Source organism: Microtus ochrogaster, unplaced genomic scaffold (genome assembly GCF_000317375.1).
Source record: "Microtus ochrogaster isolate Prairie Vole_2 unplaced genomic scaffold, MicOch1.0 UNK99, whole genome shotgun sequence".
NCBI classification, from domain to species: Eukaryota; Metazoa; Chordata; class Mammalia; order Rodentia; family Cricetidae; genus Microtus; species Microtus ochrogaster.
The window spans coordinates 1,002,162-1,028,010 of record NW_004949197.1 but is presented as its reverse complement, the minus strand read 5'-3'; the positions used below and the strand labels follow the sequence as shown (position 1 = coordinate 1,028,010).

General features: G+C 45.7%; 2 protein-coding genes and 1 pseudogene across 3 annotated transcripts in view; all 3 read left to right on the top strand.

Moving 5' to 3' along the window:
• Window positions 1–10,154, top strand: part of Prim1 (DNA primase subunit 1) — a 17,658-nt gene extending 7,504 nt beyond the window's left edge. Inside the window, exons 7-13 of the mRNA XM_005371209.2 lie at window positions 612–721; window positions 1,347–1,438; window positions 1,544–1,682; window positions 3,712–3,781; window positions 5,217–5,308; window positions 7,344–7,442; window positions 9,788–10,154. Coding sequence (XP_005371266.1) covers window positions 612–721; window positions 1,347–1,438; window positions 1,544–1,682; window positions 3,712–3,781; window positions 5,217–5,308; window positions 7,344–7,442; window positions 9,788–9,807 — 622 coding nt within the window. The 3' untranslated portion in view covers window positions 9,808–10,154. The remainder of the gene's footprint in view (window positions 1–611; window positions 722–1,346; window positions 1,439–1,543; window positions 1,683–3,711; window positions 3,782–5,216; window positions 5,309–7,343; window positions 7,443–9,787) is intronic.
• Window positions 10,155–12,587: 2,433 nt separating this feature from the next.
• Window positions 12,588–25,343, top strand: LOC101985416 (nascent polypeptide associated complex subunit alpha). 2 transcript variants are annotated; one of them, XM_013355169.2, is made up of 7 exons: window positions 12,588–12,672; window positions 13,440–13,511; window positions 23,753–23,838; window positions 24,089–24,166; window positions 24,463–24,609; window positions 24,828–24,956; window positions 25,076–25,343. In XM_013355169.2, the coding sequence occupies exons 2-7, from the start codon at window positions 13,442–13,444 to the stop codon at window positions 25,211–25,213; spliced, it is 648 nt and encodes a 215-aa protein (XP_013210623.1). In that variant the 5' UTR covers window positions 12,588–12,672; window positions 13,440–13,441; the 3' UTR covers window positions 25,214–25,343. The 2 variants fall into 2 exon arrangements, with proteins under 2 accessions (XP_013210623.1, XP_026633828.1); XM_026778027.1 differs by lacking the exon at window positions 12,588–12,672 and adding an exon at window positions 13,142–13,160.
• LOC113455737 lies at window positions 15,445–23,736 on the top strand (annotated as a pseudogene).
• Window positions 25,344–25,849: the final 506 nt, after the last annotated feature.

The following is a 25,849-nucleotide window of genomic DNA, read 5'->3' as shown; positions in this document are numbered from 1 at the left end:
ACTGATTGGTTGTCCTACATGTAATACTGATAGGTTGTCCTACATGTAATACTGATAGGTTGTCCTACATGCAATACTGACTGGTTGTCCTACATGCAATACTGATTGGTTGTCCTACATGTAATACTGATTGGTTGTCCTACATGTAATACTGATTGGTTGTCCTGAGTTGGTTATTTATACCAGTGTTACATGTTCTATGTTAGTAACCTTATAGATTGTAGGATTTAAGAAGTAATCATTTAGGCCAGGCATGATGGCACACACCTTTAATCCCAGCTCCAGGAGGCAGAAGCAGTCAGTCTCTATAGAGACCTGCCTGGTCTCCAAAGGAGTTCCAGGTGATCCAGAGTTACACAGTGAAATGCTGTCTCAAAATTAAAAATAAATAAATAAAATTAAAAGAAGCAAACCTTTCCTTAATACTTACCTATCCTGTACATGCTAGGTAATTTCCCTTTTAAGTGTCTAGTTTTAACTCCACTAACAAAAAGGTCTCATTGCTTTTATCTAGTTCTAGGAATTTGGGAAGCGTAAACAGTGACCTCACCCAGTAGGAGAGTGTCTGCATGTCCTGTGTGTTATTAATACTGTTACTGTTATTCCTTTAGGAGATCAATAAACATAATTCGGAAATACTTTGAAGAATATGCCTTAGTTGGCCAAGATATTCTTGAAAATAAAGAAAACTGGGAGAAGATTTTAGCCCTTGTTCCTGAGAATATCCTTTCCTGTGGTCACTGTGTGAGGCAGTCATGTCTGTCTGTGACATTATAGATGGGTACTGCTTGTGTGGTCTCACACGTTCCTGCAACTTTCATCTTCTGTTTCCTACATGGCTACAGGAAGAAGTGAGACCATTCTGTAAAATTTTCTCCTTTCATAAGTTGTTCCCAGAATTAATGGTTAAAGAAGGGGGAGTCATTTAGTCTGGGAAAACTTTATTATAATGCCTTTTAATTATTTTGGCATCTTTCTGTCATTTTACTATGATATTTTTATAAGGGACTTGTTCGTTTAATTTTTTTTTTTTCCAAGACAGGGTTTTTCAGTGTAGCTTTTGGCTGTCCTGAAACTCACTCTGTAGACCAGGCTGGCCTGGAACTCAGAGATCTACCTGCCTCTGCATCCCTAATGCTGGGATTAAAGGTGTGCGCCACCACTGCCCGGCTCTAAGGGAATTTTTTTTACTGCTGTAAGTGCCTGTCATTTTTGTTTTCGGAATCATTAAATAGTTCCTAAGTGTGGGAAGCTCCAGCATCCCTGTAATGATACATACTACAGACTGACATACTCAGGTATCCCACATATGAACACACTCAGTGTGTTCCTTAATGATGCGTCACCAATTCATGATGAGCTTCAGAAGGGCTTTCAAAGGCTTCACAGTTCATCTCAGCGCTGGGAGTATCTGAAGAAAGTGGTCAACACATCCCAGGTATTGAAATCTGTACTTCCCAATATCATAATACAATTCCTGATTAAGTTATTATTGTTTTTGCTTGGTCATTTAAAGATGGTTGGAGGAGATCTTTCTTTCTAGAATATGAAGAATGATAAGTGTGGTCCCTGGCTGGAGTGGGAGATTATGCTCCAGTACTGTTTCCCACGCCTGGATATCAACGTGAGCAAAGGAATCAACCATTTACTGAAGAGCCCGTTTAGCGTTCATCCTAAAACAGGTACAGTGCGAGGAAAGTAAGAAAAACTAAAAGAAAAGGTTTTCTCTTGAGACAGGGTCTCACTATGTAGAACTGGCTGGCCTGGAACTCACTGTGTAGACCAGGCTTCCCTCACAGAGCTCTGCCTGCCTCTGCCTCTGAGTGCCGGAATTAAAGGCATGTTGTGCCATGCCTGGCTTGTTATCTTTGGTATTAGCAAGGATGTCATTAGTTGTGAATAATATATATATATATCAACTTGTTTGACCTTGACCGTTAAGTAGCCACCAGGTGAACTGCTACTATATAAAGGTTTCAGGGTTGGGGGTGTGAGGCTCAGTTTACAAAGTGCTTGCCTGGCATGCACAGAAGCCCTGGGTTCCATCCCCAGCAACCATAAGCTATGTGTGATGGCACAAGCCTGGAATCTCACTAATCAGAAGGTGGACGCAGGAGAATCAGAAGTTTGAAGTCATCGTCAGCAACATGGAGATTGAGAGGCAATATGAGAGCCTCGTCTCAAGAAAGACAAAAAGAAGAAAACCTATTAGGAGAAATAAACTGAAGCCAAGTACAAAGTTATTATACACCTGTAATTTCAGCACTCAGGATGTAGGAGCGAGAGGGGAGCAGGAGGATCAGAGCCATCCTCCGCTACACAGATTGTTCCAGGCTAGCCCAAGTACTCCATAATGAGATCCCGTTTCAAAAGAAATCATTGTATTTTCAGCCCTTAGTTGTGAATTTTATGTATTGTCCCAAGTGTAAATTGTTTTGTGGGGTTTGTTTGTTTTTCCAAACAGTGTTTCTCTGTGTAGCCCTGGCTGTCCTGGAGACCAGGCTGGCATTGAACTAAGTGTAGATTTATAAGGTAATGCCATCAAAAGTCATCTGTCACTTAGCAATAGAAATACCTTTAGAGAAATATCACTTTATATTGTGCAGACATCACAGTATATTTTATACAAACTAAGCTGGACAGTATCTTATAATATCACCATTGTACGCAGCCCATTCGTTGACCAAAATAGCATCTGGGCACATGATTATATATTTCCAAATGCTCCATAAAGATGTCCAGTGTGGAACTGGTGAGGTGGCTCAGCAGGTTAGAGCCACTTGATGACCTAGATTCATTTTTCTGGACTACATGGTTGAAGAAGAAAACCAACTCCTACAAGTTGTCCTCGGACTTACACACATACATATAAGTAAATGGTTTAAAAAAAAAAACTTTTAGAGCTGTCCAGGGGCTAGATAGATGGTTCAGTGGTTAAGAACATGTACTGTTCTTCCAGAAAACATAAATTCAAATCCTACAGCCATATCAGGTAACTCAACTGCCTAAACTTTAGCTCCAAGGGGATCTGATACCTCTGGCCTCTGCAGGCACCTGTACACATGTACATAGAATACACACATATAGTTAAAAATAATAAAAATAAATTTAAGATATCCAATGTAGTCAAGTGTGGTGGTAAATACCTGTAGTCTCAGCACTTAGGGGATTCATAAATTCAAGATCAACCTTGGCTACATAGTGAGAACTTGTCCCCAAACAACCTGAGCATGATAGCTCATGTATATCATCCATCCCAGTACTCAGGCAGAGACAGAAAGACTCACAAGTTCAAAGCCAGCCTGGTCTACATAGTAGTGAGTTCAAGGATAGCTAGAGCTGTCTTCAAAAACGTGAAAAAAAATGTGTGTGTGTGTGGCCGGGCGGTGGTGGCGCACGCCTTTAATCCCAGCACTCGGGAGGCAGAGGCAGGCGGATCTCTGTGAGTTCGAGACCAGCCTGGTCTACAGAGCTAGTTCCAGGACAGGCTCCAAAACCACAGAGAAACCCTGTCTCGAAAAGGCAAAAAAAATGTGTGTGTGTGTATGTTCATGTGCATGTGAAGGATTGAACCTAGGACCTCATGTGCATGCGTGCACCTCAAACACTACCACTAAACTTTCACCCCAGCACTTTGTAAAAATTTAACCAAAAATAATTCAGAGACATAGCAGCCCACCATCATGTCTTTATAACTTCTGGCTCTTACAGGTCGCATTTCTGTGCCAATTGATTTTCAGAAAGTGGACCAGTTTGATCCATTTGCTGTTCCAACCATAAGGTATGTTCCAGATCATGGATCATTCCTCATTTGTGACTATTCTTCTGGGCTTTAAAAAGATTATCCTAGATCCCTGAATGGAGAAGTAGCTTCACGGGGTGACAGATTTGGAGGTGTTTAGTACTAGGGATTATATGGTAATACTTTAGGGGGGCCATGCATGTTTTTAGCTGTTTTGTGGGGAAAAGCATTTTAAGGTCAAATAAGCCTATGAGGGCTAAGGGAGATAAATAGCTCAGTAGTAAGTGTACTGGGCCCAAAACACAGCATCAAAAATAATAAGTTTGGGGAACGCCAATTCAAGCAATTAGAAGTTTTAGGCAGAGCTTGGGAAGAGGGCTCCTCGAATGACGCTCAAGCATTAAGACCTGGGTTGAGCCGGGCGGTGGTGGCGCACGCCTTTAATCCCAGCACTTGGGAGGCAGAGGTAGGCAGGTCTCTGTGAGTTCGAGGCCATCCTGGTCTACAAGAGCTAGCTCCAGGACAGCTAGGGCTGTTACACAGAGAAACCCTGTCTCAAAAAACAACAACAAAAAAAAAGACCTGGGTTGAAATCCCTAGACCCTACTTAGAGCCAGGCACAGTAACATGTAGCTGTGACCTCCGTGTGTTTGTGGTGACATGAGAGTGAGAAACAGGAACATCCCCAGAAGCTCACAGGCCAGTTAGCCCAAAATACACAGCAGAAAACCAGAGACAGAACCCGTCTCAATTAAGGTCGCAGGTGAGGGTCAGCATCCGAGCTTCTGCTTCCATGGGTACTGTAGCTCACATATACATATGCATACATGAAAGTTTTAGCCTAGAGATGTACACGGGTGTGGCTCAGTGACAGAGCACTTGCCAAGCATATCGCATATGCAAGGCACTGGGTTAGATCCCCAGCACCATGTTCAGAAGATCTTGCCAGGCGTGGTGGCACATACCATCAATCCAGAGGCAGAAGGATGACAGTTCTAGGAGCAGCTGTTGTGGTTTACACCTGACCTGACCTCAGGAAGTTCAGGGTCATCCTTGGCTATATAACAGGTTTGAGGCCACCCTGCAATACATGAGACTCTCAAAATTAAAAAAAAAAAAGTTCCAGGTCACCTAGAGCTACACATTAAAACCCTGTCTCAGAGCACCAAGGGTTTGCTGAGTGTTAGAGCACTTGCCTGAGCACAATATCCATCACTGCAAACATAGTTGTGTGTTTCCCAGCTTTAATATACTAATCTGCTTGAAGAACTCTGAGACGATATTGTACTGCCTGAGACTTAGCTGACAGGTTGTTTGTTTGTTGTTATACCAGAAGTGGTGCTCACAGCCTTACATACTAAGATAGTTGCTCCACCACTAAGCTACACCCCAGGCACATGTTTTTCTCACAGAAGTTCCATGGGTGATTGAGTCTAGAAACCAACTTAAAATTCTCTTATTCTATTGCTTGTAGCGCCATCTGCCGAGAATTGGATGTGGTTTCCAGTAATGAAAAGGACAGAGAGGAGCTTGGAGGCGAATCTGAAAGCAAACCTAGAATAAGAGGTAAGCAGACGTGGGTCGTTTGTCCTGAGCCAGCTCAGTGGTAATGCTGTTCCAGCGCTGTCCTTCTCTTGTGGGGTGCTTCCCTGCTTAGATATATTCCTAAGGACTTTGTTTTCTGGTGTTGGAGTTGTTTTGAATGGGATATTTTCCCTAATTTCTTTCTCTGAGAATACACTATTGGTTTATATGAAGCCTGCAAATTTCCTAGTGTATTTTATGGAGTCTTTAAAGTATTGTGTCATCCCCGGGTGGTGGTGGCTTTAATCCCAGCGCTCAGAAGGCAGAGACAAGTGGATCTCTGAATTCTAAGCCAGTCTGGTCTACAAGAGCTAGTTCCAGGACAGATTCCAAAACTACAGAGAAATCCTGTCTTAAAAAACAACAAACAATGCCGGGCGGTGGTGGCGCACGCCTTTAATCCCAGCACTCAGGAGGCAGAGGCAGGTGGATCTCTGTGAGTTCGAGACCAGCCTGGTCTACAAGAGCTAGTTCCAGGACAGGCTCCAAAACCACAGAGAAACCCTGTCTCGAAAAAACCAAAAAAAAAAAAAAAAAAAGAATTGCGTTATCTGCAAATATAGATATTATGACTTCCTCCCTTCCTATGTTTATTCTTTTTTGGTCTGTTTTCTGTAACTGCTATAGCAGACTTTGAGCTCAGATAAAGGGGTGGGGGAGGTGCTGGAGAGATACCTCAGCAATTAAGAGCACTTGATGCTCTTGCAGAGGACCCAGGTTCAGTTTCCAGGCCCATATTATAACAGCTGGCTGTAACACAAGTCCCAGGAGGTCCACTGCCCTTTTCTGGCTCCCATGGGCACTGCGTGCATGTGATGCACAGACATACATTCAGATACTAATACACACAAAATAAAAATAAAATCTAAAAAGCTATAAAATAAAAAAAGAGGGAAGGCTGGACATCCTTGTCTTGTTCTTGATTTTTGAGGAAATGGTCTTGGTCTGTCCCCATTTACTGTAATATTGACTGTAGGTTTGTTGTATATGGCCTTTATCATTTTGAGGTATGTACCAACTATTCCTAAAGTCTCCAGAACTTTTATCCTGAAGGAATGTTGAACTTTCTTAGATGCCTTTTTAGCATTAATTAATTAATTATTAATAGAAATGCTTGTGTGGTTTCTGTCTTAAGTTTATTTATATGATGTATTATTTATATGATGTATTACATTTATTGTATTACATTGCCTCTCTGGCATGAAGCCTATTTGTTCATAGTGTATAATCTTAAAGTGTTCTTAAATTCAGTTCACAAGTAGAGGATACTTACAGCTATGCTCACCAAAGAAATTTGTCTGTAGTTTCTTTTTTGTTGTGTATTTTCCTGGTTTTGCTACCAGGATATTGGCTTTGGTAGTGTTCTTTTGTTTTCTGCTTGTAGAACAAGGTTCTTAAAAGTTGGTGAGATCTTCCTTAAAAGCTGGAAAGGTCAGGCAGGGTGGCACATACATTTAATGCCAGCACTTAGGTAGCAGAGGCAAGAGAGTCTCAGACTTCTAGGCCAGTCTGGTCTACAACAGAGTTCCAGCACAGCCAGGGCTACAGTGTGAGACCCTGTCTCAAAGAAAACAAAACAATTCAGCAGTGACTGTCCAGTCCTGGCTCTGTGTGTGTGTGTGGGGGGGGGGGGATCTCTGTTTTCCTGGAATCTGTTGGAATGACACCTGTACTTCTCTAACCTAGGTCATTCATATCTCCTCTATTTCTTTTTATCATGGTAGCTAAGGGTTTGTCAATCTTACTACTTTGTTTTTGAAAAACAAAGAACCAACTCTGGTTGGTTGTTTTAAAATATTCATGCTTGGCCGGGTGGTGGTGGCGCACGCCTTTAATTCCCACCAGCACTCGGGAGGCAGAGGCAGGTGGATCTCTGTGAGTTCGAGGCCAGCCTGGTCTACAGAGTGAGTTCCAGGACAACTAGGACTGTTACACAGAGAAATCCTATCGGGGAGCAGGGGATGAATTTCATGCTCTGCCAGTGTGCTAGTTCTAATGTGCATGCTTTATAATTTAGATTATAAGAAGACCAGTCTAGCACCGTACGTGAAAGTATTTGAACAGTTTCTTGAAAACCTGGATAAGTCCCGGAAAGGCGAACTTCTCAAGAAGAGCGGTAAGATGGCGCTCCCCTTGTGCCTAGCAGGATCTTCTGAATTTGATAGTTTACAGCGCCCAGCAAATGAGCAACTTTCTAGTCTTTGTAAAACTAACCTTTGTCTAATCTAGTTTTTCTAAAAATAACAATTTATTGTAACTTTAGTGGGTTCTTGTTTTTTAGTTGTTGTTTTACATTTATTTGTTTATTAAATTTGATAGTTTACAGCTCCCAGCAAATGAGCAACTTTCTAGATTACAGGCCTGTACCTGAGTTGAATCAAGAAACTTTTATCGGGGGCTGGAGAGATGGCTCAGGGGTTGAGAGCATTGCCTGCTCTTCCAGGGGTCCTGAGTTCAATTCCCAGCAACCACATGGTGGCTCACAACCATCTGCAATGAGGTCTGGTGTTCTCTTCTGGCCGGCAGGCATGCACACGGACGGAATGTTGTATACATAATAAATAAATATTTTAAAAAAATTTTAAAAAAAAAAGAAACTTTTATCAGAAACAAACAAACAACTAAGGATTTGCAGGGCAGTCAGCAGGTAAAGTTGCTTGCTGCCAGGCCTGACAACCTGAGTTCAATCCCCTGGGACCATACAGTAGAAAGACAGAAGTAACTCTCGCAGATCATCATCTGGTCAATTACAGTGCACTGTTTGCTTGCTTACACACACACACATACACACACGCACACAAACACAGGAACACACGCACACACACCTCCCTAAATAAACAGCTGTAAGAGTATGGGCCAGAGTAGGAACAGGAAAATAGTAAAGGCTTTTATGGAAAAAAATGCCTTGATTTGTACTCTGACTAAAAGCAGATCTGGGCTGGTGATGCAGCTCTGTTAGTAGAGCCCTGGCCTAGCATGAATGGAACCCTGTGTTCAGTGCCCAGCACCACATACACCTATGTACTGGGCATCCGATGCACTCCTGTAATTCTAGCACTTCAGATGAAATAATAAAGGAAAAAGAAAGAATTGGAAAGGGGAGGGAATTGTCTCGGTTTCAGGGCGAGCAAATGGTAAATACGGGCGGGAACTGATGAGATCCTTATAGGTGTTATCACTGAAAGGAGGTACAACAGAGAGCACAGCCATGCCAAGTGAAGAGTTCTCTGGCTAGGAAAGACCTCATAATGTGTAAATTCAAGGAAAAAAAAATCAGTGAACATGATTTTGGGTTTCTTTGTTTGTTTCAAGACAGGGTTTCTGTGTGGCCCTGTTTGCCCTGTAGACCAGGCTGGCCTTAAACTCAGGTCTGCCTCTGCCATCTGAGTGCTGGAATTAAAGGCATGAGGTACCACCACCCAGCTGAACATGTTTTTAAATAAGTAAAATGTTTTATTTACAGTGTATTTCTCTTACGGAGATTATTTTCTTTAGAGAACATTTAAAAGTGAACCTTGACCTTTTTAAAAAAGAAAAGAAAAAGGCCGGGTGGTGGTGGTGGTACACAAAAAAAAAATTTTAAATTCGAAACCTATGTATGTTTTATTCACTTCCTGCAAAATATTTGTCTTGCCAGTAACAAAACTGGAAAATTCTTTTTCTTCATGAATTTCCTCTTAGAAAAATTCTTATGATGTTACAGAGTGAACAATTTTCAAGAGATTGACGGATACCCTAGAAAGCAACAGCAATATTATAGAAATATTATCACCACTCCCGGGGGTTTCACTGTGTAGGCCTGGCTGTCCTGCAACTCACTCTGTAGACCAGGCTGGCCTTGGACTCAGGGATCTGCTTACCTCTGCCTCTGCCTCCTGAGTGCCGGGATTAAAGGCATGAGTCACCACTGCCCAGCCCCGCTTCATTTTTTTTAATTTAATTTGTGTTGGATTCCAAAGTACCTAAGAAAAAGTTTTCCTCATAGTGAACACTCCTATATCTTTACTGAATGAACTTAAAGCCTCATCATTGCTGGTATTCCAAGTAGCCATACCAAGTCCTTCGATTTCTTTTTATTTTAAACGTGTGTGTGTGTGTGTGTGTTTGCATGCACAGTGTGCACAGAATGTGAGTGGAAATCAGAAGACAACTTGTGGTAGTCAGTTCTCTCCTTCCACCATGTCAGTCCTGGGGATTGAACTCAGGTCTTCAGACTTGGTAGTAAGTGCCCATACCCACTGAGCCATTGCCAGCCAAGTCCTTTGTATTCCCATTCTGTACTGGATCAGCCTATAATGTGGGGCTTCAACAAATGTAAAACAATCTTTATATATGGTGTGAATTTAATTAAAGCATTAAGCTAATCAGAATAGGGAAATAAATGGTTTTATTTTCCTTTACTAATTTTCACTTAAAAAACATATTTTCAGTTTTTAAATTTTGTTTTCTATTTTGTTTTAGATTTACAAAAAGATTTCTGAAGAAAACAACTTCCATCAAACCAGTGCCTTCCACCTTTAACCATGGACCAAATATTTTAAGAATCATTTAATAAATATGGCAGAATCATCTATGTGCCTTAATCCTTACAGCAAAGCAGAGTGTCCTTCCTCTGGTAACTAAACCAATCAGTTTCCAAAGATAAGAGTTAGATGAACAGTACTAGACCTAATAGAATGTTCTTTTTCAAGTAATTTAAATTTTAGCTTCTTTTCCCCTCAAAACTGGATTAGTTTTCCACAAAGAGGCATCTTTAAAATGTAACCAATTTAGACCCAAGCATGGTGGAGTGTGCTTTTAATTTTTTTTTTTGTTTTTTTTTTGTTTGTTTTGTTTTGTTTTTTTTCGAGACAGGGTTTCTCTGTGGTTTTGGAGCCTGTCCTGGAACTAGCTCTTGTAGACCAGGCTGGTCTCGAACTCACAGAGATCCTGGAGTATGCTTTTAATCCCAGCACTCAGGAGGCAGAAGCAGGTGGATCTTTAAGTTTGAGTCTAGCCTGGTCTACAAAGCTAGTTCCAGGACAGCTAGAGTTGTTACATGGAGAAACTCTGAGAAGCCCTATCTTGCAAAACCAAGGGGGGAAATAAAGTAGCTAACTTAATCCAAACAGAAACTATTGCAGGGGTGAGGACATAATGGGCACGCCATTCACCCAGCATGCAGAGGCAGAGCAGGTAGAACTCTGTTTCAGGGAGCCTGGTCTATGGATCAGGTTCTAGGCCAGCAGAGCTCAAGAGTTATGGTGGTCCACACCTTTAGTCCCAGCACTCCTTAGAAGCAGGAGGATCTCTGAATTCAAGGCCAGCCTGGTCTACAAAGTGAGCTCCAGGACAGCCAAGCTACACAGAGAAACCCTGTCTCAAAAGAAAAAAAAGAATTACGTTTTGAGACCCTGTCTCGACTAAATAAATAAATTTTGTGTGTGTTATATATATTATTGTATATATTTATTGTATACTATATATAGTATACATATATGTGTATATATGTAATACATATGTGTTGTATGTATAGTATGTGTGTGCATATATATATACATATATGTGTGATTTCAGAATTTCCTAGTCCTTGTAAAGTCTACTACCTCCATTAATCCTGATTTACTCATCCTAATTCTCATTGAATTCTCAATACAGGTTTCTTTTTATCTCGGTGTTATTAGGGTGGGTATTTCACCTGCAGGTATGTCTGTGCACTACGTGCATGTAATGCCCTCAGAGCCCAGAAGAGTTTGAGTTCCCCCAGGAGTTGGGAGTTACAGACAGAAGTGCTTGTAGGTGCTTCCCATTAAACCCAGCCCTCTGAAACAGCAGTTAGTGCTCTTACTCTGCTGAGTCAGGTATCCAGCCCAGATTTTATTATTTTATTTATTTACTTGTATATGTGCTCTTATACTTGTGGTGTCTGTTCTCTTCCACCTTTTGACGGGTTTCATGGCTGGATCTCTCTCCAGTCACCAGACATGCACAGTGAGCTCCTGTACCAGATGGAGCATCTGGCCAGCCCAGTTTAAATTACCTTTCAGAACATTTAAATGTTGGAACGCATCCTATAAAACGGAGCCAGTTAAATCAAATAAGTGTTAAACTAGGCAGATATGGTGGTGCATAGCTGTAAGTCCAACACTGGGAGGACTAGCTTGGGCATACAGAGATCCTGCTTTTAAAACAGGCAAAAACCCTTCAGGTGACATAAGTAATCCAGGTTCAGATTTGTTGATCCTTTTGTAGAACTAAGAGATGGTGTGCAAATCAGTAACTATTTCTTTAACAAAATATTGGTTTTACTGTATATTCTATTTCCAAAGAGTACGTGTGAGGTTTTGTTTTCAGACAGGCTGTCCATATCTAGCCCAGGCCGATTCTAAATTTGCCAGATTCAGAGGCAAGTGCATCTCTATGAGTTCGAGGTCAGCCTGATCTACACAGTAAAACCATGTCTCAAAAGCACTTGGAATTGAAGGCTTGGTAGCCCATGCCCTTAAATTACAGCACTCAGGAAGCAGAGGCAGGTGATTCCTAGCTGAGTTCGAACCCAGCCAAGACTACATAAAAAGGCCTTGTCTCAAAACAAAAGGCCTCGCACACGATTCTGTGTTGCTGTTTTGCTGAGGATGGCTTAGACCCTTCAACCCTTCTTCCACCTCTGAAATGCTGGTTTGCAGGCTCGCAGGCTTATACCACCGTTTCCGATTTTTACGTGGAGCTGGAACTTCTTGTACACTAGTCACTCCTACGCTGACTCTAAAATGGGTGAGTTTTAGAATATCTAAGAAGTGCCCACAATAAAAGGCCAAGCGAATTGTGTTTAAGCTTTGTGTGTATCCCTGGCTGTCCTCGAACTCACGGAGATCCGCCTGCCTCTACCTCCTGAGTGCTGGGTTAAAGCCGGTTCCCGGAGAACCCGGCTTTCGCTGCCCTAAATCGTCTATCCCAAAATTAAAACAACTTGATGTAACAAGCCGCCTCTCTCCAACGCGCGGACACGGGCTGTAAATTCGCGTCCCGTTCTAGAGAAGGGCAACTGTAGGGACGCCGTTTTAGACAGCTGTCGCGACTCCGAGGCCGGACTCCGGGCGCGTCCCTCGGGGTCAAGGCCATGGCGGGGCAGCTCTGGCCAGGCCCGCCCGTCCTCTACGGAATTCATCGCCTTATTTAGGCGGCGTCACCACCACCCCTGGCAAACAGCTGCTCCGACCGCCGGAGGAAGTGCAGGCCGGCGCGCCCGACCCGGAAGTGCATGTTGGTCCCGCCCCCTCGCCTCCCGTCTTCCTTCTGCCACAGCGTGGGTCACGCTCTCGCTCACTCTCTTTCCGCCGCCATCTTGGTTCCGCGTCCTCCGCACAGTAAGTGCCGCTGGCTTCTCCGCTCTCTATCCGTAGCCATCCTCCCTTGGCGCGAGCCCGGAGGCCCCGGGGCTTCCGTTACGGAGCGTCGGCGGCGGTGTGGGGCTCAGACTTCCCGCTCGTCCCCGGGCCTGCGGACAAAAATGGGGCCTGCGGTAGGGGTCCAGGCAGAAGCAGGAGCGGAGGACTGCGGGTCGTACCCGGAGTCCGGGCGTGCGGACTTGGGAGCCACTGCGGCGCGGGCAGGAGGGGTCGGGTGCACCCGCACCGGGGAGGCCTTGTAAGGACCCCCGAGGTGGCTGGCATCCCAGCCTGACGCCCCCGACGCCGCTCGTCCTGTGCCCGGGGCTTGGGACCGATGGCTCCTGTAGGCTCCTTGCTCTCGGAAGTCAGGGAGTCCGGGGTCCCGGCTCAAGCGGCGGGCGCGTTAGGATGGGAAGGGTCTCGGGATGGGGAGCCCGAGCTCGGATTGCTTGCTGGCCTTGGGGGTGAGTAGGGCAACTGGTCGAAACTCGGGATGGGAAGGGGCTGCCTGCTGTCTGCTCAGTGGGGCGCCGAAGGTCGTGTCATCCCCACGCCGCTGCCGGCGCCCTGGGGAGGTTGTGTGTCTCCCTCCCTCCCCCCCCCCCCCCCCCCCGAGCTCTCGTGCGTGCTTTTCTTACCTGCCTTTTGCAGGTGATTTGGTTTTGTGTTTTCCGAATACTTGACTCTGGGCTGGGCGGGTGCGTTCCCGCAGTTAATTCGGGCTTCCTGTTTATTCCCTTCAGAAATGCCTGGCGAAGCCACAGAAACCGTTCCTGCCACAGAGCAGGAGCTGCCACAGCCCCAGGCTGAGACAGGTAGGTGCCCATAGCTCTCTTGCTGGCAACTAAAACTGATGGTAACACCACGCTTGGTGGCTAAGATAGCAAACACAGGTCTGCCTTTTGTAGTTCACTGCTATTTAAAGACAGTTGTAAGGTAGGGTTGTAACTTTGGGTAACTTTTATCTTGCTGGCACCAGGAGAGTTCCTTAGAGGAAGAGAATAAAAAATGGTTGTCTTTAGGCTTATAGTCAGGTCCCTGGCTCGCTGAGTGTGTCACACCCGCTGCTTGAAAAGCTCCTCCGTGGCGTCTCCACATCATATACGAAACCTGAGCAGGGCGGGCAGGCAGAGCCTGGATGGTTCTAGTCTGTTGAAACTAGGTGCCAGAGGCAGGCCAAGGAGACCTGAGCTATGGTGAAGCTGGCCAGCAAGTTACATCAAGGTTTTAGATAGACGTGATTGGCACCGAGCCTTGAGTCACATGTCTGGGTGAGCTATGTGCGGCTGTTGAGTGTTTACTAAGGGCCTCAGCCTAGGCTAGTTAACCTGCAGGAATTGATGATGCTGGGGGGCTTATGGTGTGTTGGAATAGTTCCATTTTATGGAACCCAGTGCTGAAATAAATAAATGTATTTCAACTGAAACAGAACGTAGTGTGAAGATAGACTTGAATGCTGGTTCGCACATTTTGATAGGAAACTTGGAAAGGATGTGAAATGGCCATTCCAAGTCAGTTCTTGAGAACTGAGTGAGGGGTGTCTCAAGAATGCACCCTCTACTTTGTTCTTAGTGGAATTTTTCTTTGCTACTCAACGGGCAGTTTCTGTTGTGTTTTGGACTTAAAGTACTTAAAAGCATATACTTCCTTCCCACCTGTCTGAGTTTAGCAGCTGAAAGGATTAGTCCAGCTGCTGGGCCCGAAAAGGGGTCTGTGCCCTGACCTGGGAAATGAGCAGTGAGGAAAAGAATGGTCTCAGAAGATCTGTAACTTCAGAGCTAAACAAAGTTAAATTCAACTTTACAAATGTGGGGGCTGAAATTTCTGTGGATTTAGAGTATTCTGGTTCCGGCTCTTACAATTACTTATTTCTGAAGCAGTTGTTAGTATTGTTAAAGGTAGTCTTAATTAGTCTGAGCCTGCACATGTTAGGTATTGAACTGTAATTAGTCTTACTGGAATGTCTGTAGACATTAAATTAGGGCATTAGTTAGAAGTATTTTCATTATAATCAAAAGGCTTTGACCACCATTTCTCCCAGAAAGACTGGTCCAGCCACCTACCTCTTTGTCCTAGAAGAACTTGGGAACAAACTGGTTGGGCGACTTTTGAGATTGGGTGCTGTAGACTTTTTTTTTTTTTTTCTCACCCTTCTAGGTATTTATCATTGGTTGTTTTTTTTTTTTTTTAATCAGTGTTCTCTCAAATGGGAGAAATCTTTTTAGTGCCAAATAGTGGTCTGTTTAGGTGGGATCACATGCTTATCGATCAAGGGGTGGGAGCCTGTATTTTTTCATTATAATTCTTATAAGGTATGTCTTAACAGTTTGGTTAGTTTCATGTTATAATTCGTACCTTGCTCTTCCTTGGGTCCTAATTAATTCGAGTTACAATGTCTCAAGAGCCAATATTGCTGAAAAAGAGATAGAGTATGGTATGTAAAGCACTTCTAGTTGAGACTTGGTGTTTAATATTTGGTATTAAATGTTGAGTTTAGGCTTCAGTAGAACTGAATTAGGCTAGGTATATCCTTTCTAAACTTGATTCCAATCAGATCCTACCCCAGCTTGGTAGAACCTAAAAGTTTTTTTTTTTTTAAGTTTATTTAATTTTTTATGTGCATTGGTGTGAAGGTGTCAGATCCCCTGCAACTGGATCTTCAGACATTTGTGAGCTGCCATGTGGGTGCTGGGAATTGAACCCAGGTCCTCTGGAAGAGCAGTCAGTGCTCTAAACCACTGAACCATCTCTCCAGCCTGAACCTAAAAGTATTAAGAAAAAGAAAAAAAATACTCCCCCATCTCCCCTTATTTAGACTCCTCAAAGATTGGGCCGGTTGTGGTTGTACACCTCTAATCCTGACAGAGGTAGACCCCTCTCTGAGTTCCAGGCCACCTGGGGCTGCATAGTGAGGCCCTGTATAAAAACAGAACATTGGGAGGAGTGTCAGTTTTGGAGGGAGGAGAAAGGAAGGCACGTTCTCAGTCTACTCTGGGTTGGGGGCTAGTGGCAAAGTTCCAGCTTTTTGGGAAGCTGAGGCAGGAGGATTGTAAATTCAAGGGCAACCTAAGGTGTGGGACCATCTCATAAAGAAGACTAAGGTTATAGTAGTAATCTTGCCTGTCATGCTTAATCCCCAGTAACAGGGAGGGTGTGGGCCTGTACTCCCCATTTAGAGATGAGCTGGTCTTAGACTATTTGCCCCACCTTAAAATAGTTGGTTTATTTTTGTAGAACTTGGGAAATGAGAAGGATGTAGTCCACTTTAATCACTGAAGTGTGTACAGGGAAAGTTGATAGTGCTTGTCACCTTTTTCTAATCTTGTGTGGTGACCTTCATTCTCAGACTTAAAACTCCATTGTTTCCTGTGGGGCATGTTACCAACTTGGGCTGCACAACTCACCTTTCCCCTCCCTTTATCTCCTTTTTTATTTTGGTTTTTATTTTATTTTTGCTTTTCTCCAGCTGTGCTTCCTATGCCTTCAGCCTTGAATGTTTCTGCTGCTTTAGGGCAGCCTGCACCTGCCCCTCCTTGCTCCCTGGCCCCCCCACAAAGCCCTTTAGTGACTGCTAATCAGCCTTCCCCATCCCCTTCGCCTAGTATTTCCTCAGCCCCTTTTGAAGCTCCTTTTCCCCAGCCACCTTCTGAAACTGTACCTCTGGGAACTGCCCCTCACACTCCAACTTTCCTTCCACACCTAATAGGGCCTCCCATCTCCCCAGCTGCCTTAGCTTTGGCCTCTCCCATGATAGGCCCAACTCAGAAAGGTGCCCGGTCCTCTTCGACCCCCTTGTCTCTGGTTGCAGTGGCTCCTCACTCATCCCAGAAGAGTTCTGTATCTCCACCTCACCCTCCCAGTTTACCTTTATCAGTTGCTGTAGCAGAGTCAGGGCCATTGGCATCTATTGCTCCCTTAGAACCAAAGGCTTCTGCTAGTCAAAAACCCTCTCAGGTAGTTCCGAATCTGAAAGGCACTGCCCCAAGTCCTCCAGATGTAGTCAGTGTTTTTCCTTCCCACCTTGAAACTCCCCTGGCCTCTCTTCCACCTGGATTAGCATCCTGTCCTCAAACACTGTCCGTCACTTCTCCAATCAAAGGGATCCCCGTTTCCTCAGCCCTGGTGCCACAAAATATGTTAAACCTTAACCTAAACAGACCTGTTAGTTCACCTGCTCAAAACACTGTAACTCCCAACATCCTCCCAGCACCCCCTACTTCTCCGGGCTCACCTCTTCCACTTTTACATCATAGTTCTTTGGATTCTCCTATCCAGCCTTTACATCAGTCAGGTCCTGGTGCTGTGTCAGATCCTACAGTGAGTAATACCATTTCTGTAGATCATTCTGCTGTTGAGGCATCTTACCCATCAGAGCGATCTGTAATTCCTCCCCTTCCTTCCAGACATGAGCTGGTTTCTGATTCTGTGGCAGCTCTTTCTGTGAGGGCTCCAGCGTCTGCCCTGGCTCCATCTGTTGACAGAGGCAATTCTGCTGTTACTAGTGTAATCTGCAGCCCTCCTGGCTGCTCGGGTACAGCTGCTGCTTTATTATCTCCTACGGCCTCTTTAATTCCCAAAGGTTCTAATGTCACTCAGCAGCCTCTGGTGACTCAGATTCCTGCTTCTCCAAAAGCTGGCTTAAAAGAAACTCCTGTCTCGTCTGTTGGAGCCATCCAACCTGCTGTGGATAACCCTTCTACCATTTCTATTGCACCTGCCACTTTTATGTCTCCTCCAGTTTCATCAGGTCCTGTGAGTAGTAAAGATGTAACTTCCCCTGCTAGCTCACTTGTACTGGCTGCTGCTCCTGTATCAGCTACTCTAGGAGTACCAGTTGCTCCTCCTCCAGCCACTGAAGGTCTTAAAAATCTCCCCGCTTCAGCATTGGTAAATGTAGGAGCCCCTATTTCTCCAACCCAGGTAGGACTCTGTACCAGAAAAGACCCCACTCTGTTACCCTTGGCCCTGGCAGCACACAAAGAGTCTCCCTCTCCTCAGAGTACATTGCTTTTGGAGGTTCCTTCAGGGGCCACTGCGACAAAGACTGCAGAAGGACCTGCACCTGTAGCGAGAGCAGCCATTGCTACTAGTTCTTCCCTGGGTGCTGATCCTTCAGCTGCTATCAAGACAGACCCTGTCAGTCTGTCTCTAAAATGTCCTGTTGCAGCTCCTACAATGGCTCCGTTAGTTTTAGAATCTTCTGATCCTAGAGAACTGGCTCCTAGAACTGTCAAGGGTGCCTCTGCTTCTAAAACCTCCATTACTACCACTTCACCTCTGGTTCCTTTAGCCCCTGAAGTTTGTCCCGTGTCTGTGGCTTTTAACCCTCAAAATGTTTCTCTTTCTACAACTAAAGAGGCATTGGCTCCTGAAATTCCCAGGTCTCTGCCCTTTCCTGCTCCAATCCCAACTGGGATTTCTTTTTCTGGTGCAAAGAAAGGTATCTCTTCTGTGGTATCTTTGGCCTCCTCTCCTGAAGAGCACCCAGAAGACTCAGGTGCTTCTGTGTCTTCGAAAGGAACTCTGGTTTATCCAGCTGGTTCCCTGTCTGGTATGTCTCCACAGACTAAAAGGCCTTCATCCAGGAAGGGTTCTCCTATCACAGGTGTTTCTCCTGCAACTCTGTCTTCTCTTTCTCCGCTTGAGGCTGCCCTCCTTCCTGGGGCTTGTCTTTCTTTTCAAGGTCCTACAGACTCACTTGAGCTTTCTCCTGTTCCTTCAACCGTGGCTCCTCCCTTCCCTGCCCCAACAGAGACCTCTATATCCCCCCAAAAGGCTCCAGTAACCTTGTTTTTCAAAGATACCCCTGCTGTCCCAGCAGAAATTCCTCCTTCCCCGCCAAAGACCATAGAAGCTACAGCTTCCAAACTGGTCCCTCTAATCCAGCCCCCCAAAGTGGCCCCTATTGTACCAGATGTGACTCCCACTTCTCCAAAAAACACTCCAGCAACTCCTAATGGAGCCCCCATTGCTCCAACTGAGATTGCCCCCTCCCTCAAAAATGCCCCAGCAACTATAACCCCCAAAGTTGCCACTACTCTTCCAGATGTGACTCCACCCTCCCCACAGAAGACTCCAAAATCCCCTAAGGGTACCCCGGCTGTGACTCCTTCCTCCCCACCAAAGTCTGAAGCATTCAGTGAGCCTTTAACAAGCCTATCCCTCAAAGGTGCCCCTACTGCCCTAGCTGGTCCAACCTCCCCTACAAGGACTCCCAAAACTGAAGCCCCCAAAGAAACTCTACCAGAAAGGGTCCCAACTGTGCCACTAGAGATTTCTCCCTCCCTTAAAAAGACTTCAAAAACTGTGGCCTCCAGTGAAAGTTCAACAGCCTCATCCTCTAAAAAGTCCCCCAAAATTTCAGCCGCCAAAGAAACTCCAACCCCATCAGATGGGGTCACCACTGCATCTCTGGAGATTCCTCCTTCCCCCAAAACTGAGGCCCCAAAAGAGGTTCCTGTGACTTCATCTCCCAAAGGTGCCCCTGCTACTCTAGCTGAGAGTCCTGCCTCCCTTAAGCTCCCCAAAACTGCAGCCCCCAAAGAAACTCCAGCAACCCCATCTGTAGGGGTCCTAGCTGTGCCAGTAGAGATTTCTCCCTCCCCCAAAAAGGCCTCAAAAACGGCAGCCCCCAATGAAAACTGCACATCATCCAAAAAAAAGTCCCCCAAAACTTCAGCCCCACCTTCTGAAGGGGTCACCACTGCTCTACCAGAGATTACTCCTTCCCCCAAAAAGGCTCCCAAAACTACAGCCCAGAAACAGATTCCTGTGACTTCATCTCCCAAAGGTGCCCCTGCTGCCCTAGCTGAGAGTCCTGCCTCCCCTAAAAGGTCCTCCAAAACTGCAACCCCCAAAGAAACCCCAGCAACCCCATCTCCTGAAGGGGTCACAGCTGTGCCACTAGAGATTCCTCTTTCCCCCAAAAAGGCCCCCCAAAGTGCAGCCCCCAAAGAATCTTCAGCTCCATCTTCTGGAGTCATGACTGCACCACAGGAGATTCCTCATTCCCCCACAACTGCAGCCCCCAAACAGGTTCCTGTGACCCCATCCACCAAAGGTGCCCCTACTACCTTAGCTGAGAGCCCTGCCTCCCCTAAAAAGGCCTCCAAACCTGCAGCTCCCAAAGAAGCTCCAATAACCCCATCTCCTGAAGGTGTCACAGCTGTGCCAGTAGAGATTTCTCCTTCCTCCAAAAAGGCCCCCAAAACTGCAGCCCCCAAAGAAAATTCAGCAACATCATCCCCCAAAAAGCTACCCAAAACTGCAGCCCTCAAAGAAACTCCAACCACATCTGAAGGGGTTACCATTGCACCGCTAGAGCTTCCTTCCCCCAAACAGGTTCCTGGGACCCCATCCACCAAAGGTGCCCCTACTACCTTAGCTGAGAGCTCTGCCTCCCCTAAAAAGGCCTCCAAAACTGCAGTTCCCAAAGAAGCTCCAAATACCCCATCTTCCGAAGGCATCTCAGCTATGCCGCTAGAGATGGCTCTCTCCCATAAAAAGGCCCCCAAAACTGCAGCCCCCAAGGAAAATTCAGCAGTGCCATCTCCTAAAAGGTCCCCCAAAACTGCAGACCCCAAGGAAGCCTCAGCTCCATCTTCTGAAGGAGTTACTACTGCACCACAGGAGATTTCTTCCCCCCCAATTGCAGCCCCCAAACAGGTTCCTGTGACCCCATCCACCAAAGGTGCCCCTGCTACCCTAGCTGAAAGTCCTGCCTCCCCTAAAAAGGCTCCCAAAACTGCAGCTCCCAAAGAAACTTCAGTAACTCCATCCCCTCAAAGGGCCTCCAGAACGGCAGCCCCCAAAGAAACTCCAGCAACCCCAACTCCTGAAAGTGTCACTGCTGTGCCACTAGAGATACCTCTTTCCCCCCAAAAGACCTCAAAAACTGCAACTCCCAAAGAAACTTCAGCAACGTCAACCTCCCAAAGGACTTCCAAAACATCAACACCCAAAGAAATTCCAGCCCAGCCCTCAAAAGGTATCTCAGTTGGGCCACTGGAGACTCCTTCCCCCAGAAAGACCCCTAAGCTGTCGGGACCCAAAGAAGCACCCATAATCCCATCTCCAGAAGGGGTCGTAGCTGGGCCACTAGAGATCCTTTCAGCTCCCAAGAAAGCCCCCAAAATGGCAGGCCCCAAAGAAACTCCAGCAAAGTTGTCTTCTGAAGGGGTCACAGCTGTGCCACTAGAGATTGCTCGCTCCCCCAAAAAGACCTCAAAAACTGCAGCCCCCAAAGAAAATTCAGCAATGCCATCCCCCAAAAGGTCCCTCAAAACTGCAGCTCCCAAAGAAACTGAACCATCTTCTAAAGGAGTCATTACTGCACCATTAGAGACTGTTCCTTTTCCCCAAAAGGCCCATAAGACAGCAGGACCCAAAGAAACACCAGCAGTGTCTCCTGAAGGGGTCACCACTGCACCATGCGAGAATTCTCCCACCCTGCAGAAGTCCTCAGCATCTATAGCCCCCAGAGCCATCCCTGCTGACACACAGGAGATTGCTGTTTCCCTCGGGGAGACTCCATTAACCCCAGCTATCCTCCCAGTCAAAAACCCTTCCTCCCGTAAAAAAGCTGCAACACCTGTAGCTCTCAAAGAAGCTCCAGCAGTCCTGCCTCCCAGTGCTGTCCCAGCTATGATTCCTCCCTCTCCCTCAAAGAGTCCAAAAACTCCATCCAAAAAGGCACCAAGAACTTCAGCTCCTGAAGAATTTCTGGCAGATCCTTCTCTTGAAGCTGTCACCACTTCACTGCCAGAGATGGCTTCCTCTTCGCAAAAGGCCCCAGCAACTACAGCCCCCAAAGAGAATTCAGCAACCCAGTCTGTTAAATGCAACTCCACTGTCACAGCTGTTACTCCTATCTCCAAAAAGACCCCGGCAGCCCCATCTCCTGGAGGTGCTTCCACTGCCCCAACTGGGACTTCTCTTTCCCCAAGTCCCCCAGTCAAGATTTTCTCCTCCAAAAAGGCCCCAGTTCCTACATCTCCTGAAAGGGCCCCTATTGCCCCAACAGCAGTAGCTACAAGAGAAGTCGCCACAGTCCCAACTTCTAAAAAGGCCCCAGCAACTGAGACCTCCAAAGAGACTTCAACAGCTCCATCTCCCAAAGGGACCCCTACTATCTCTTCTGTGGTTCCTATCTCCCCCAAAGAGGTACCAACAGCCTCATTTTCCCAGAGATCCCAAGCTCCCAAGGAGACCTTAGAAACTTCAACCTCCAAAGGAGTTGTCACCCCCACAAGTAACTCTCCTTTAGCTCCGAAAAAGGCCCCATCCTTCAAAGAGGTTCCCATTCTCTCCTCTATCACTCCTTCCCCTACAGACTCCCCTCCTAGCACAGGGACTGTTAGCCCTCAGGCATCTGAAAAGCTCCCGGCAAAGAAAGATGTACTTGCTGCACCCACTTCAGAAAGTGCATTGGTCATCACTACTCCAGTTCAGAAAGGCCCAAAAGCCAAGAAGAATTCTTCTAAGTGCTCAGATCCTTCCACTAAGAAAGATACAAAGGGCCTCCTTTCTGCAGTAGCTCTAGCACCTCAGACAGTTAATGTTGAGAAAGACTCTTCAAAATCTGCAAAAGGCATTGTTTGTCTTCATTCCCCAAAGGGTCCCGAGGCTGCTTCTCCTGAGTCTCAGATAGCTACCCCTCTGACAGCAATAACCTCTGACAAAGCCCTCCCTGAAGCAGGATCAGCACCTGTGACTCCAAAGCCTACCCCGCCAGCTCCCCTGACTCTTGCTCCCTCCCCAGTTCCCCCTCTGCTTCCTAAACAGCCATTTCTTCAGTCCTCATCTGGGTCAGTGCTGGAATCACCCTCTAAGCTCCCAGCCCCTGCTGATGAGGATGAGCTGCCGCCTCTGATTCCCCCTGAAGTGGTCTCTGGGGGAGTGCCTTTCCAGCCGGTCCTCGTCAACATGCCCACCCCTAAACCTGCTGGGATCCCTGCCCCAGCCCCTTCTGCCAAGCATCCTGTTCTGAAGAACGACAAGGGTATTTGCCTTGGTTTGCTGTGTGCATGGTGTGTTGCCCACACCCCTCTTGGGGGCTGCCCACCAATACTAACTAGGGTGCGTCGCTTTTTGTACAGTATGTCAGCTTGACGTAGAAGGGTAGCTTTAAATGTAGAAGCTCTAGGAATATGCTACTAAATCTTGGTTTCTATCATCTCAGATAATATTTTGTGTCTTGTGTAAAGTGAGACAGGCTAAGCCCTGAATCTAATCATCCTTTTTGACCTAACTGAGCTGATAGTGAAAACCAAGCCCTACCAGGTCTTTAATTTACTCTAGTTCTTACCACATCACTAACGTTGTCCCTGGGCCTGGAATTTGCTTTCTTGGAAAATAAACAAGGGAATCTTGAAACTATTTCTTATATTACTTTTTAGATTTAGTAACTACCAGTTGCCCAGGGGCTTCCTTTTCTTAAAAATGTAGAGACCTGTGTTTTCCTGGCAAGGCTGGTGTGGTTGTATGCTTTCCTCCCCTTTCAGTAGAATTTACTGTTGCTTGGCCTTTCAGTTGAAGGAAAATTAAGATATGTGAATTGTATTTGGAAGTGGGGAGATTACGGGTCTGTATTTAATAGCGGTGAGAACTGTTAGAGCTTAACATCATGGAGGCACTCCAGTGATGGGGTAAAATTCTTTGGGTGAGTGGTTTGAAAGGCAGAATGTGTGTGCACAGCTGCTTCTGACCTTGCAAACCCATTTAAAAGGCTCTCACTCACTTAATTCTATCAAAAGATGCCTTTTCTCTGTACATTTCTGGATAACTGGGCTGGGGATAAAATTTGAATCACATGAATGCTTAGTGCTTGTGCCAAGAAATGAAGACCTTAAGAGAAAGAAGGCAGTTATTACATATGAGCTACCTGGCTGTGTCTGGTGACTGTCCCACATCTTTGAGAATGGAGGCCTCAGACTGGGTCACAGAAGCCAATTGCCTTTATTTAGCTTTGTGGGCCTTGCATGAATCAGCGATAGCTAGTTCAGGCGGGCCATGATGAGATGCTGCCTCTTAGAACTCTGCTTACCTGTCCTCTTAGGGTCGGGAACAGAATCTGACAGCGATGAATCAGTACCGGAGCTCGAGGAACAAGACTCCACACAGACAGCTACACAACAAGCCCAGGTATGTGTTCTCTTAATAACTTAAATTGAGACAAGAAAGTATTAGAAGACAACTGTGCTGGCCAGCCCTTTGAAGGCTGATGCTGAAGTGTTGAGTAAGACAATGTCTCAAAAGAAAAGAAAAGGTCAGAGGATCTGAAGACCAAGATTATAACAGGCATGACTATTTAAACTGTGAATCTTTGTAAAACAAAACTATATGGAAACAAGCATCCTGAACTTTGGATCTGTTCAACTTAAAACTGTCTTAGCTGGCGGCAGCAGCTGAAATTGATGAAGAACCAGTCAGTAAAGCAAAGCAGAGCCGGAGTGAAAAGAAAGCACGGAAGGTAAGATGGGGTTAAAATAGAAAGCCTATATTCCCAGCACTTGGGACAGAAAGGCAGAAGGATTGGGCCTTAAGGGATAGAGCTGTGTGGCAAATTCAGAGCTAGTTTAGGGTCATGGGACTGTCTCTGCAAAAAAGGGCACCTGTGGGACAGCTCTTGGTAACTATAACTAGTCTTCATTGTATAAATTAAATCCAGAAAAGTCCACTGTGGGTATTGAAGGTGGTGTTCTGCTCCCCCCTCCCCCACAAGCTGCTTCTAAAGTTAGAAACTTGATTTTCTTTCCTTTTCTTTAGGCTATGTCCAAGCTGGGTCTCCGGCAGGTTACAGGGGTTACTAGAGTCACTATCCGAAAATCTAAAAATATCCTCTTCGTCATCACCAAACCAGATGTCTACAAGAGCCCGGCTTCAGACACCTACATCGTATTTGGAGAAGCCAAGGTTAGTGAGGTGTCCAGTGAGTCGCTCCAGACTGCCACTGTCAGTAGTTAAGACCAGGTAGTTAAGACTTGGTGCAGTTGCTGGTGTTGTTGTCCTTCTCGTACAGTTGTGATACCAAAAATCTGTAGACACAGCTAGCTTACTTCTTTCCATATGAGTCCTAAGGGAGGGCAATTCCTGTGCTTTTTACTCATGGGCCTCTCTTCTCTGCCCTGTAGATTGAAGATTTGTCTCAGCAAGCACAGTTAGCAGCTGCTGAGAAGTTCAAAGTTCAAGGTGAAGCTGTTTCAAACATTCAAGAAAATACTCAGACTCCGACAGTACAAGAGGAGAGTGAGGAAGAAGAGGTATGCCACAAAATCTTGTGGACTTTATTTCATCTCTGTGTGGTGGCGGATCCTGCTCCAGACATTACTGGAGTTATTCTATGATTTGTTAAGACTCTTTCCTCTCTCCCCCTTTTTAGGTTGATGAGACAGGTGTGGAAGTTAAGGACATAGAATTGGTCATGTCACAGGCGAATGTGTCCAGAGCAAAGGCAGTCCGAGCCCTGAAAAACAACAGTAATGATATTGTAAATGCTATTATGGAATTAACAATGTAACTATTTGACAGAGAGGACACTCCCCATCCCCTCCCCCCTTTTTGGTGTTTCAAAGATGGAACTGCAGCTTGGTTTGAAATTTGTACTGTTTCTATCACTAATAAAGTTATGGCTTCTTGTTGGATGAACTCAGTAGGTGCTTGATCTCTTCCCTGAAAGTTGGGGGGGGGGGCTGTTTTGTTTTTGTTTGGTTTGGGTTTTGTTGTCATTTTGGTTTTTTTGAGGCAGAGTCTCTCTGTGTAACAGTCCTGGCTGTTCAGTAACTGGCTTTATAGACCAGACTGACCTCAAACTCACAAAGATCCACCTGCCTCTGCCTCCCGAGTGCAAGGATTAAAGTCGTGTGCCACCACAGCCCAGCTCTTCCCAGAAAACAAACTGAAGGTGCTTAATTTTAAGACCACCACCACGTGCAAACACACACACACGCATACTCATGCTTTCTGTTGGTGTATACTATATGGGCAAAGTTCTTTTTTAGAAATTTTTTGTTGACTTGGCCTGGCATAGTGGTACACACATTTAATCCCAGGAGGGAGGACGATCTGGGTTTCTGCATAGAAAAGGCTTTCTACCCAAGAAAAGGTACCAAGCCACATGGCTGAACATAGATAAGAATTATGGGTTTGTTTGTTT

Excerpts from the sequence above, each read along its gene's own strand:
- LOC101985416 (XM_013355169.2), top strand. The coding sequence starts at position 13,442 with ATGCCTGGCGAAGCCACAGAAACCGTTCCTGCCACAGAGCAGGAGCTG. Across the intron at positions 13,512-23,752 it reads ACAGCCCCAGGCTGAGACAG|GGTCGGGAACAGAATCTGAC; the intron begins GTAGGTGCCCAT and ends CTGTCCTCTTAG. Across the intron at positions 24,610-24,827 it reads TCGTATTTGGAGAAGCCAAG|ATTGAAGATTTGTCTCAGCA; the intron begins GTTAGTGAGGTG and ends TCTGCCCTGTAG.